The sequence below is a fragment of the Anticarsia gemmatalis genome, chromosome Z (assembly GCF_050436995.1).
Source record: "Anticarsia gemmatalis isolate Benzon Research Colony breed Stoneville strain chromosome Z, ilAntGemm2 primary, whole genome shotgun sequence".
Lineage (NCBI taxonomy): Eukaryota > Metazoa > Arthropoda > Insecta > Lepidoptera > Erebidae > Anticarsia > Anticarsia gemmatalis.
The window spans coordinates 21,120,249-21,132,517 of NC_134776.1; the positions used below are offsets into that span (position 1 = coordinate 21,120,249).

The 12,269-nt window shown below is 34.3% G+C and overlaps 1 protein-coding gene across 1 annotated transcript in view; it reads left to right on the plus strand.

Moving 5' to 3' along the window:
* LOC142986346 (Krueppel-like factor 6) overlaps positions 1–6,500 on the plus strand; it is a 175,138-nt gene extending 168,638 nt beyond the window's left edge. The window contains exon 4 of the mRNA XM_076134800.1: positions 332–6,500. Coding sequence (XP_075990915.1) covers positions 332–507 — 176 coding nt within the window. The 3' untranslated portion in view covers positions 508–6,500. The remainder of the gene's footprint in view (positions 1–331) is intronic.
* The last annotated feature ends 5,769 nt before the right edge of the window (positions 6,501–12,269 follow it).

Consider the following 12,269-nt stretch of genomic DNA (forward strand, 5'->3'; position numbering starts at 1 on the left):
AGAACACTTGTGCAATGTCTGTATATTTCTTTTAAAACGACTAACATCTTTGATCAAATTTCATCAGACCCAATTACAGTATAAAGACCTGAAGGTTTTGCAAATCTTAAAAGGATAGAACTGAGATGATTAGGAGCCCAAAATTTTCAGCCTACGTTAACCACGTTACACTGGGATGGTTGTTTATTCATAAATATATTCATTGAATTATTGTTTTGTGGATATGTGACGGTAAACGATATATTTTGCTACAAAGTAACATCTCTGATGTAACCTCCTATAACCGATTACGTGTATGATGATGTGTAATGACGAGTGAATGTACTTTCAGGAGAGAAGCCGTACAAGTGTTCGTGGGAGGGGTGCGAGTGGCGGTTCGCGCGCTCGGACGAGCTGACGCGGCACTACAGGAAGCACACGGGCGCCAAGCCGTTCCGCTGCCACCACTGCGAGCGCTGCTTCTCGCGCTCCGACCACCTCGCGCTGCACGCCAAGAGGCATGCGTAGCCCGCGGCCCCGCCGGCGCCACGACCTGCCGCCGGCCGCGCCGCGCACCGCTCACGCGCGCGTCATTAAACCCCCACAACCCTCTCTTACTACCCCCCTCTAAAACCCTTTATAGGTTGTGTGTCGTGAGGAATTGAATGGACAAGTAACCAAAGACGACAAGTCAGTTTAAACTCTCATTATTGCATGCTTTAAGTTATTTTGTTTATAAGTTCTATAAAAAACGTTTATATTCCGTTTTTATAAATCTCTTTGTAGTTACGGCATGATTTACCTACAGTTATTGTTGCTAGATTACGATATATAGTTATTTGCCGTTGTGTATTATTAATGTTTCGTGAGCTTTTTCGCGTTGTCGCTAGGCGATAGCGATGTGTTGTGCCATCGTGTGGGGATACACCCACTTGCATTTCTATCGCGGTCATATTTATTGGGACGTTCGGCTTATGATCCCACCGACGCCGGGCAATTTTTATATTTTTAGGCTTAGAGCGTCGCGTTACCTGATTTGTCGCAGGGAGGAACAGTCACCGGCTCCGTTCTACTCCCGTTAGTCTGTTGTCATACCTAAGCGTCAACGGAACAGGTGCATTAGAGTTAGGTTCGTCGACTGTTACTCTCCTCGACGCAGATTCGTATGTTTATTTTGTATAACTGTATTTTATTATTTCATTCCTGTTTACCGGCCTTTATTTAGTTAGTTATAAGATTTTATCGTCGTTTGCACTTTCGCGCCATTACACACGTAGCGTGAGAATCAATTTGTTAGCCTACAGGGAGGGAAACATCTAATAGTACATAATTTTTTTGTATTTTTGTATTGTTATAACGCTAAGTGTGTAAATGGCTTTATGTTGATAGAGTTCGACACCGAGCGGTGAGCGATGAGTGCTAGCTCTAGATCTCAGTAACAGGGACATTCTTGTACATCGCGGTCGGTGTCGTTCGTCAAACAGTCGCAATTTTCCGATAGTGCGGCCGGTCGCACGCGCCGCGTCGCCGCGCCGGTCCGTCAGCGTATCGCCACAAACTATCGTACGCCGTTAGCTTTAATTCTTTACGAACATTAGTTAGGTACGTTTTTAAATAATTTTAGCTGTACGCATCACAAGTTAACGTTAAGTTTGAGTATTATGATAGCCGTCGCAGACAACTCATGAAACCGGTTTACAGTATGAGTTAGTTACGTTAGTTGTGGCGTTTACGTATCTTAGCAAACGTCTAAGTGTCTAGTTTTACAGCTAGATAATAAGTGAAAACAACGACTGGAAAAAACTGCCATACGAAGCACAAGTCTTATCAGTGACTGTGTTAACTCGGGCTGATTTTATAGCGAGCGTTTGAATGTGCGTACACTCGTTTTATTGCTAGTTTTGTTATACCCCGATGGTAATAGAACGGTGAATCTACATTCATATTGATAGCTGAAATAGCCGCGCAATAAAAACTCCGTTGTTTTACTTCTATAACTTTATTCGCGCGATCTATTACATATTACATGAACTTGGCATATTTTCATCGCGTAATTATACACAGTAATGACTAGTTACAGAGCTACTATGCATTGTCGTCACTCGCAGGTATGCTCAGTTTTTAAGCGATCGAAGCGTTTAGTAAGTTGCTCGGGCGGCCGGTGATTAGAAATCAATTTACGAAAGATATTGCTTTAATATGTTAACTAATTAATGAAAAAGTCCAACGTTTACCGACCTCAGATTCTTTAAAGCGGAATATAAGTTTTATGCGATGAAAAAAAGCCAAGTGTGTAGAAACTATAAGCTGAATACTGATTAAAATGTCTCTTTATTTTAAGTGACGCTTGTCATGTCGCCTGTGATTTGTGACAATGTCTTGAGTGTGACTTAAAATTGAGTGCTCTCTCAGTATTTAGTAAAAAGTTCAGCTATAAAATCAGCCTAATATTCCTCCCGGGGGCCAATTCTGATGTCTTCCCCATTTTTGTTATCGATATCACACGCTCTTTCCCGTCACCGACATACAATAATATACAAGACTAATACTTATTATAATATGAGATAAGTTCAATATCGATTGATGTAAATGTGAAAGTGAATGGAGGCAACCCGCCTTATTTTAGTTAAACGAATTAATGACAATACTTTATAAAGAGCGCGTGTGATATCATATTACACCTACAACTGCATGTTACTTTCATTTCTATCCACATATTAGATATATAATTTCTATAATAAGAACACGTTGCTTTAGAAAAAAAGTATTTATAAATTATAAGCAATTTTATTTTAATATATTATATGTAAAGTATATCTCGCGTTTGTAAACATGTTTTTGAAAGTTTATTTACAACAAATCTCAGCTTTTATATATTGTTTTAAGTTGTGTTGTTGACTGTCAAAGTTTTTTTTTGTTATGTTGACATTTAAATGTCGAAAACTTGACAGTTGGCAACAACATATTGCATAATCAATAGCAATTACTTATTGTGGCAAATGCAATTGTATGTTTGACAATGGCGAATTGTATATTGTATAAACTACAGAAAGCTACTGTACAAATTGTTCTTGTTTTTGAGATGTTACAATGTTTGTATTTCTTGCGTGTCGTATCTCCACGCTATACTTTGTAGGGTAAGCAGAGCTAGTATAGTGCCAAAGCGCTACCTAAACATGTAATCGCCATTTATAATTTCTAACTTTTGTTGTAAAATTGCTATTGATTCATGTGAACCACGGACATGTACAGGGGGCTTAGTTTTTATTACTTAAGCTTAGCCCATAAGGGGCGAGCAGAGTTACAGGTCATTGAACAAAATAATTCATTGAAACGTTTTGTATCGCCCTGTATAAGTCCTTAGCTAGCTTTCAATATGGAAGGACTGTAAAAATTTAGGCAAAATACGTAAAATCAGGAATATACTATTACGATTTTAGCTTTTAAAATATTAGTGAAAATTCTGAACACATAAATTTCATTTTGTTTTTATTACGAGTAGTTCAGTGTATAGTGTAAAACGTGACTAAGAGAAAATACTAAAAAAAATAAATGTGATTCAATAAAACTAGGATTATATTTATGTGTAAACGCTTGAATGAAATTGTGTGTAGGAATATGCACTTCGGCTGGTATTTGCATATTGGTATTTAGAAGAAGGTATCCATAAATAAAAATATATAATTAGGTATAAAAATGTCTAAAAATTGGGCTCCATTCTCATATCAGATCACATGAACTCGGATTTGACCAAAGACCTTAGTCTCTGGCTAAAGTAGAAAGGTCCTTCTCCCCTAAAAGAGGGGGTGATTTTTCGTAACTTACCCAAAACATGGGTAATACTGAATTACCTACTTTCTAAACCAAATTCAGGTACCTACAGCAAAACATTACCTATTAGTAAACGTAATTAAATTAAATATACATTAAACATTAAAGTTATAGTAAATTTTTGTCATTTAAAATACGCGGCTGTGTTAGGAATTTTTGACTCCACCGAATTGGGAGGCGACTTTTATATAATAGTTTTTAATAGGGAGCTATATTATATAGACGTTACATACAGTATCTATACAAAAACAATTAAGATTTTCACTAAAACAATTAACGAAAAAGTAAGGTTTGATTCTGATGTCAATATAACCAATGCAGGATCACGCTTGGAAATTTAATCAAGCGAAAAATTGAACTACAGGTAATTCCTAAAAAAATAAGGCAGACGGCAGTTGACAACATTTTAATAAAATCACAATTACTTAAGACATAATAAACCTGTAGTCATTTTAAATTGGAAGTTAGTAATGTCGTTGATGTTGAAAAATTCAAACTATACCTGAGCTGTTCAAGTTGCGCCGCAGGAGACGCCACGCGGCGCAACACCCGCACAGTAATTGCACCGCGACCCCGCAGCAAGTCCCCAGCCCCTGAAATGCCCAGACATAAACACTGTCAAAATAGGCTAAAAACAATCAACCCTTTATCGTCCCAATGCAGTACTTCGAATCTCTACTGCTATCAGCTACCGAAAACCGGTAGCTATCGAGAAATTTGACGCAAAATTCTGGAGTCGTAGGAACTATTTTGGCAGTACATTTTAAATGTCAAACTTTCGATACTGGACAGTACCGATTGCAGAGAATCGCGCTACTGGACAAGGGTCTCTTCCCTAAAAGAGGAAGGTGTCTTCTGCTTACCAATTGCTGATGTTGCATACTTATGATAAAAAGTTGATTAAAACAGTGATTCCGGCTAGGGTCAATTAGAGATTAAATGACAATTGTAAATAAGTTTGATTTAAATAATTGAGTCACGTACCTTCACAACTGACTGCATGCAGCAAGTTTGTAGAGAACCTCCACAAACAGAAACAACTGCCAAAGCAGTTAGACCAGCAACTGTAACGCACAATACAATGCAGAATAAGAATTTTATATTAATATTTACATGCGGAAGGCTGTTATAAAATAATAAATAAATAAATATTTTGGGACGACTCACACACGGTCATCTGATTCCAGACTAAGCAAAGGTTGTACTATGATTCAATATTCAAACAAGTGATTTGGGACATAAAGCTTTGTCTGAAGAATCAATCCTACAGTAGTCTTTTAGGTATCGTCGCCAAAATTCTTATTGAATCAAATTTGACAAGTTAGTTTATTTATATCTCAGTGAGCTTCTAAACATTGTTTTGCATTTCGGTGCCTTATTTAAAGTTCTAACTTTCGTTACAAATAAGTTAATACATTTACTGTTACGTTACTACATTCCATAAGACTCCCAATTCGGTAGGATATTTTGAATATTATAAGTATTTTCCTACTTGTAATCGACTGGGCCAGTTTTCTTCATATTTATTGTAGTTTTCCCATACCATTTTGTTTATTATAAGAGTATGAATGTTACTTTTTCATGTGTACTTTCATTTGCATGTGTCTGATTTTTAACTTACTACATTGATTTGAAACTTGGTTTTTGATTGTTTCAAATTTGATAGCCCATAGTTTTTCTATTGCAAAGTTTTTTACTTTATACAATGTATACCCTCGTCCACAGTCGATTATAAGTTATTAATATAATACGACTTAGGCCGCGGCATAGAATAATGACGACACATTACATCACACTATTGCCAAATAACGTCATTACTCTGACGCGGTACGACAGTCCGATAAGGCTGCGTTTTTTAATATCAACATTAGGCTATCAAGCTCTGACTATCCGGGTGGTTATATGCGACTGCTATGATTGTGTATGTATGGGCTCAAACTCTATATGGAAATAAAATATTTGATATAATAAATATTTAAGCAAATTATACAACACATTATTGTTACCTATTAGCTTATAAATTTATTAGCTTTAAATAAAACTCTTACAATTATTTCTTGGTTGTATTTTGCTAGTTATGCATGGAACATCGGGCAGTTAACAAGTGTGTAATGTTAGATGAGCTAGCTGTTACAGTTTAGCCTTAGTTACTGTGTGTTAATGCCCCATGTTTTATTCTATATCGATGGCAAGTTGTGAGATTGTTTGTATGGCTATTTAACTGTAAAACGTCTTAAGATATTTATATCAATAGGTTAGTTCTCAAAGAATATCTGTTTCATCCTGACTGTTCTATTAAATTGCATTTTGTAAATTATTGTTACCTAAGCGTTAATCGAAAATTCTAAATTAAAATTGTGAGTTAATTTTAATAAATTGTTTTAGATAGTGAATCTGGATAGTCATGAACTGAAAAATTGATAGTCATCGTCGATATAAAAAAAAGGTTAGCTTTAATCTTGTAGTTTATACGGCGTTTATACTTCCACTGGGCCGTACATTGTATATAAAACCTAATAGTTATTAACTAATCATAAATATTTACAAGAAAAAAATATAATAATAATAATAGTCATTATTATTATTATTTTCTCTTCGTTTTCTTTCTGATGTATGTATGTAGCCCCATTGTGGGAACAGTTACGTAGCATACGTACATTTTTATATTATTAAATTTTCTTAATGTGAAATTTGTGACTTTTATTTCAGATTATTTCCCAAACTGATCAAACGATAAGATTATTTCAATAGTTGTGATAGCCATAAAATGACATAGACCACTGCTACATCTGAGCAAACTTAGGTTATACTGAATTATCAACATGAGACTAATCCAGCATGAATGTAATTAATTTTTATTTATAGACTGTAGTTTTCACTATACTTTGTACTCATAGTCACCTAACATAGTATGTACTTGACCAGATTCATTGTAATCTAAGTTTGACTTAAACCTTTTTGATAAACAAGTGTAATACAGACACTACACCACACTACAATGATTGACAAACACACAATCTCATTTCAATGTACTTATTGAATTGGATTTAGCAAAAACAACTTTGGAAATATATCTGCAACACTGAACACTCTCTATTGAATTTATTTCTTTCAGAGCTTTTTAAATTTATGGGATATATAATGAAAAATACTGTATTTTAACTTCCATTGCCCTTCACATTGTATTTTTTTACTTTTAAGTACTGAATTTATTCTAAAATTAGAGTTTGTTTGAAATGCAAAGCTGTTGTGACTCTACCTTTGATGTGAGAACCTAAATTGACCATTTTTTATATCACAGACATATCCTACATCCAGCTCAAGAAAGGCATTGATTGAACACACTTAGGATTTTCTTCTCTTGATAAGTAACACTATTTCAGTAAGAAAGCTAATGCAAGTTCAATTGAAGAAGGGCTTAAGGCATTTACTTATGATAGAACACACTTTTTACACTCACAATTACATTGCTGGCTGCGTTTTTGAAAATATTCTTGCTCTGTGCTAATAAAATTTGTTTTATGATTGATAACACAGGTCTCTGCCTATCCACACGGGAATAAAACGTGATTTTATGTATGTATTATACAGTATTTTTAAATAATTCACTGCTGTTAACACATTTATGCGAATTGTTTCATTACAATAAAGTAGAAAGTGCTTCCATCAGGACATGACTGCGGAAAAATCAATAAATGGGCGTTCGTTCCAAGATGGGACCCCTAAATGTCATCTACTGACAACATATTGCAATACAATACAAGCAAAATACTTCGAAATATAGACTGTTAGTATCATAATATCATCTTAGGAAGTATTTTGCTGAACATATGCATGTAATAAATTGTCAGCAGCCTAATACGCCTGCTTAAAAACGCATAAATCATTTAATGCAAATGGCGCACAGCTCAGCCGATACGCATAAATACAATTTTACCTGTATTTCAACACATATTATATTGTCAGCACGCCAGCAATGTATTTATTAACGATATAGTAACTCATTTTGGGCTTAGATCAGCTAAAAATAGCCGATTGTAATAAAAATATACATATACACCTGACATATATAGTAAGCCTCGCGCCCCCAGGCAGATCGATACAGCCAATTCTACATTTTATCATTGGAAAACTGTATTTTGATGCACATTGAAGACTTGAAAGCTAAAGATCATGGCTTTTACTCGCTTGAATTAACTATTTAGCGATAAAACACTCAACAGGTAAAGAGTAAGACGTACTCGTACCTTGTACATATATCGGTCCGAGAAATGTTTTGATTCACCTCAAAAATTGCACGAAAACATTAAAAATGTATTCAGAATGGACATAAAATGGTTTAAAACACCATACTCACATGGATTTCTGGATATTTAGCACCACCGCAGCGTACCTCTCCGATGGTACCCCCTAGACAGACGTAAGAGCCCTCTTCCGACGAAATGCCAATTCAAAAAACTAGGGACAAATAAAATTGTATTGGGCAACACAGGTAAACGAGTGTTTATGCCTAACTGCAGTGATTTCTCCCCATCCCTTTCTTTATAGCCCCGTTAGGTAGGGATGACCAATAATGTCGACATTCTCGCAATCTCGATTATTTTTTTTTCTCTAAATTATTTTTCTTGCAAAATTTGTATGGTGAATCTTAAAAATATTTATTGTTTCATGAAATATGAATAAAATAAGGAATATTATTAGGTTTTGTAGGTAAATTGATTAAATTTTCGAAAACAGTATATGGAAGTATCGAGTAATATTCGATTTTTACCTATAAAGCTTCAAAAACCTCATGACCTTGATATGTTTAATAACGTAAATATTGGACACAAGATTTTTCGCTGACATAGGGTTGATCTTCACAATTATTTTTTTAAAGACACTAAATCAGGGGCTCAAAATACAAAAAAAATGTAGGTATGAGCATAAAAAGCGACAAATTATCAGAATATTCAGAGAAAAACACAAAAAATCCAAAAGCACTTTCAGCCTGACCTTGGAATCGAACCTGAGACCTCGTGATGAGCAACCTACTGCATGGATGACGGAGCCGAAAACGAAAACGCCGCCTTTATTTGTACGTAAGTACTTCGCAATTTTGACATCATTTTATAGAAAGCAAAAAGCACATCGCATCCTTAGTGAAATAAAGACATAAGCGACTCGGCGTCAGTACAATATAATGACATTTTTCTCTGAAGATGCGACATACATTTTCACGTACATAACTTGCTCCATTTCAATCAAAACTAGATATAAAATGTACATTATATCGACACTTTTATCGACAGATTCCATACCTAAGATCATACTTCAAATTATTTCAAAACTTTGCTCTTTTTAAAATGAAGCCTGTAAAATGTACTAAAATTCAAGAAAACGTGATTTTTCATGAAAAACTGCCCGGTGAGACAATGAGACTAATGAGAGAAAAGTCAGTTGTTGGACCAACGGCTTGACGTGCTTTTGAAAGCACTGTTAAGCGGTGGTCGTGATTTTGACCCTATTTCATCGTAGTGAAGGGGAGAGAGTTATGTCTTTTCAATGTCAAAGTTAACAGTTTATTTGCTAGGATGCTACCGAAAAATTTATGAGTCCTTCATTTTGGTACTGTAAGATAAATTTTCGACGCTTCTACGAGTGCTCTATGTTTGGCGCCAAAAGAATTTGTTCTGTTTGTTAGGAAGTTGTCGAATACAAAATACTACAAAATACACAAAAAAAGTGTATAAATTTAGAATTATCAGACCGAAATATTACAGAAATATATATTTTGCTATAAAATAGAGGTCCAAAAATTCAAAATGGACCTAGGTTTGCACGCAAACCGAAGTTTATAGGTAAGGTTAAGTACTAAAAACTTTTATGTCTAAAAGATGAATCTATATGAAAATAGGTACTAAGCACCTATGAACTAGCATAAATGCATATATTTAACGTCTTAATATGTAAAATATAGAAAAATATAGCTCTTTTATGACAATAAGCGAAACTTTTCGTAAAGACGTCGGCAATATCCAAAAAACGTGATTCAAACATTTCTGGGACGTCTGAAAAATTCGCCGAATGTTGCATAAGCTGTATTAAGGTCTACCCGTTACTGAAACCTTATTGAAATGAGTTATTTAAAGTAAAATAAAGAAAAACTCAATTTTGCGCAACGAAAGTTGAAGGCAATGTTTTGCCCAAGGAGCTTTAATTCTTACGAAAGGCATTTGTAAGGCTTCTAATCATTTTAATTAGGATTTGGCCTATATAATGAACTTATATAACCTTTGTTTGTTGAGAAATACCACAATAACATTAAAATATAGTTGCCATTAACTAATCTAGGATCGTTAAGCGATATTAAATAATGCGATTTAAAAAAAAACTGACAACATTTTTTAGGTATTTTTATATGTTTCAGAAGGCCTTTAAAGTGACAATTCTAATAGTATAAAAAAGATAATTTTAAACTTAATATTTTAAAAATAAATCACTTTTTATATAATAATATTGCCGAAGACTTTTTACCTACAAAAACGCTATATTCGTTGATAAGCTATAAAAACTTTAACGTAAGCTAAAACAACATAAAATACTGCTTCGAATAACGTAGAAAAACATCTAAAATATCTAAACATATACTCAAAATATGATCAAAATTGACTCAGTACTTTCACGTAAACACAAACATCCATTCATTCGAACCGTTTCATTCATGAAAGTTATCAGATCAACCGTACTATAGCGATTACAAGCTACTACGGTTAAACAGCCGTGCCGTATTCTAATTTGCATATTAATGACTCGCCGAGCATGAATGGCCGGGCTACTATCTATAGTAACCTAATGGCATGGCAACACTCCATTGGGCTACTGACAGCCTTGTTGACACAGGTTGCCATGGTAACGTTTCTTGTTACGAAACAACCTGAAAGCAACAGCTGAACATTGTTTTGGGGATAAATTGATGATATGTAATGTTATGAGTGTAAATACAGCTGTAGGATAGTATATAAACAGGTTTTCTAGTGTTTTTAAAATCATATAGAGCAGGTATCTGCCCGCATTTTCCGTTTGATGGAGAGGTTTTTCGCGGTGGAAATATGTTTACGAGAAATACAATTTGACCTTATAGATAGATTTCAGAGCCTGTTTAGTGATATATGCGTTGGATAATAAATAAATAGATGTCCATCTTAAAAAAAGGCCTCTTTTTCATATAAGTAGGGATTTTCATACATTTATGTATAGAGTTGATTTCAGTTCGTAAGCTTGATAAAGGATAATTCATTCAATTCTATCTTATACTGTCTTATTTCTAGGAGAGGGTCTCTTGATGACGAAGACATTCTGTCATATTCCACATCCATCAATATCTATAAATAGAAGCTTCCTGTCACGGTCACATATGATTCATTGTTGCCACATTCAATAAATAACTACCATTTTAGGGAAAATAGAAAATACGAGAGCTTTAATTGTGCGAACGAATTTTTTCGTTGAAATGAAATGTATGTGAAATATTCATTTTCGCATACATCAGGTAGTAACTAAACGCTTATCTCAAGAAAAAAGTCAAACTCAAAAATCTGTATCAGGGTTGTCTCAAAATAATAATAAAAATTTTTGGTTAACATTTTTTATCGATCGCGACTTTCATTTTAAACTTGTATTTTGAACTTGAATGTCCAGTCGTGTTTAATTCACCCCTTTGGTAAAGCAACCCTTTCACTACTACATATTATTATTATTACGCCGTGACCTACTTTAGGGTGAAAGCTGCAGACAATAATCCCTGCACACATTTTGCGAATAAAAAATCAATTTCATCTCGAAATTTTTTGATGGTCGCGTTTACATCCATAGAGCCTGTTTAATCGGCAATGGCGGCCATATCGTGTTGTTGTTTGACATTGACATTTGAAGGAAAACAAAAACATTGTCTTATTAAGGGTTGATTTTCCCTTTCGTAGATAGTTTTTAGTAATAACTTTGTCGTTTAGAAAGATTTTCCGTGTTTCATGTGGGAGAATTTCAACATTGTTTTTCGTATGAATTGTCTAGTGGTGGAAAATTCAACCCTTATGAGTTTTACGACCTACAAATAAATTGTTTAACATAACCTCATATCAGTTTCCCTAATAATATGATAGATAAAGTCATTATTTATATACAAAAGTCGTGAAATTAATAAATACCCAATTTCAACCCCTTTAAGTTTTGTCTTGAACAGTTTAAAAAGTTGAACTACAACATAGTTTTGCCTGCGATTGCTATCATCTTATCCATCGGTAACTTTGTTTGTAGGTGGCCAAATTGCTGTTTATTTATGTATTTCAGTTCTCTGCATATCATTCATCAACAGGTAAACATAAAGAACTATTAGGTTACACAAAAAGTTTTGAAAAAAAAATGGTTTATTGGGGTAGCTATCGTCATACCAGTTTTCATTAACGAGTAGTAATAAATAG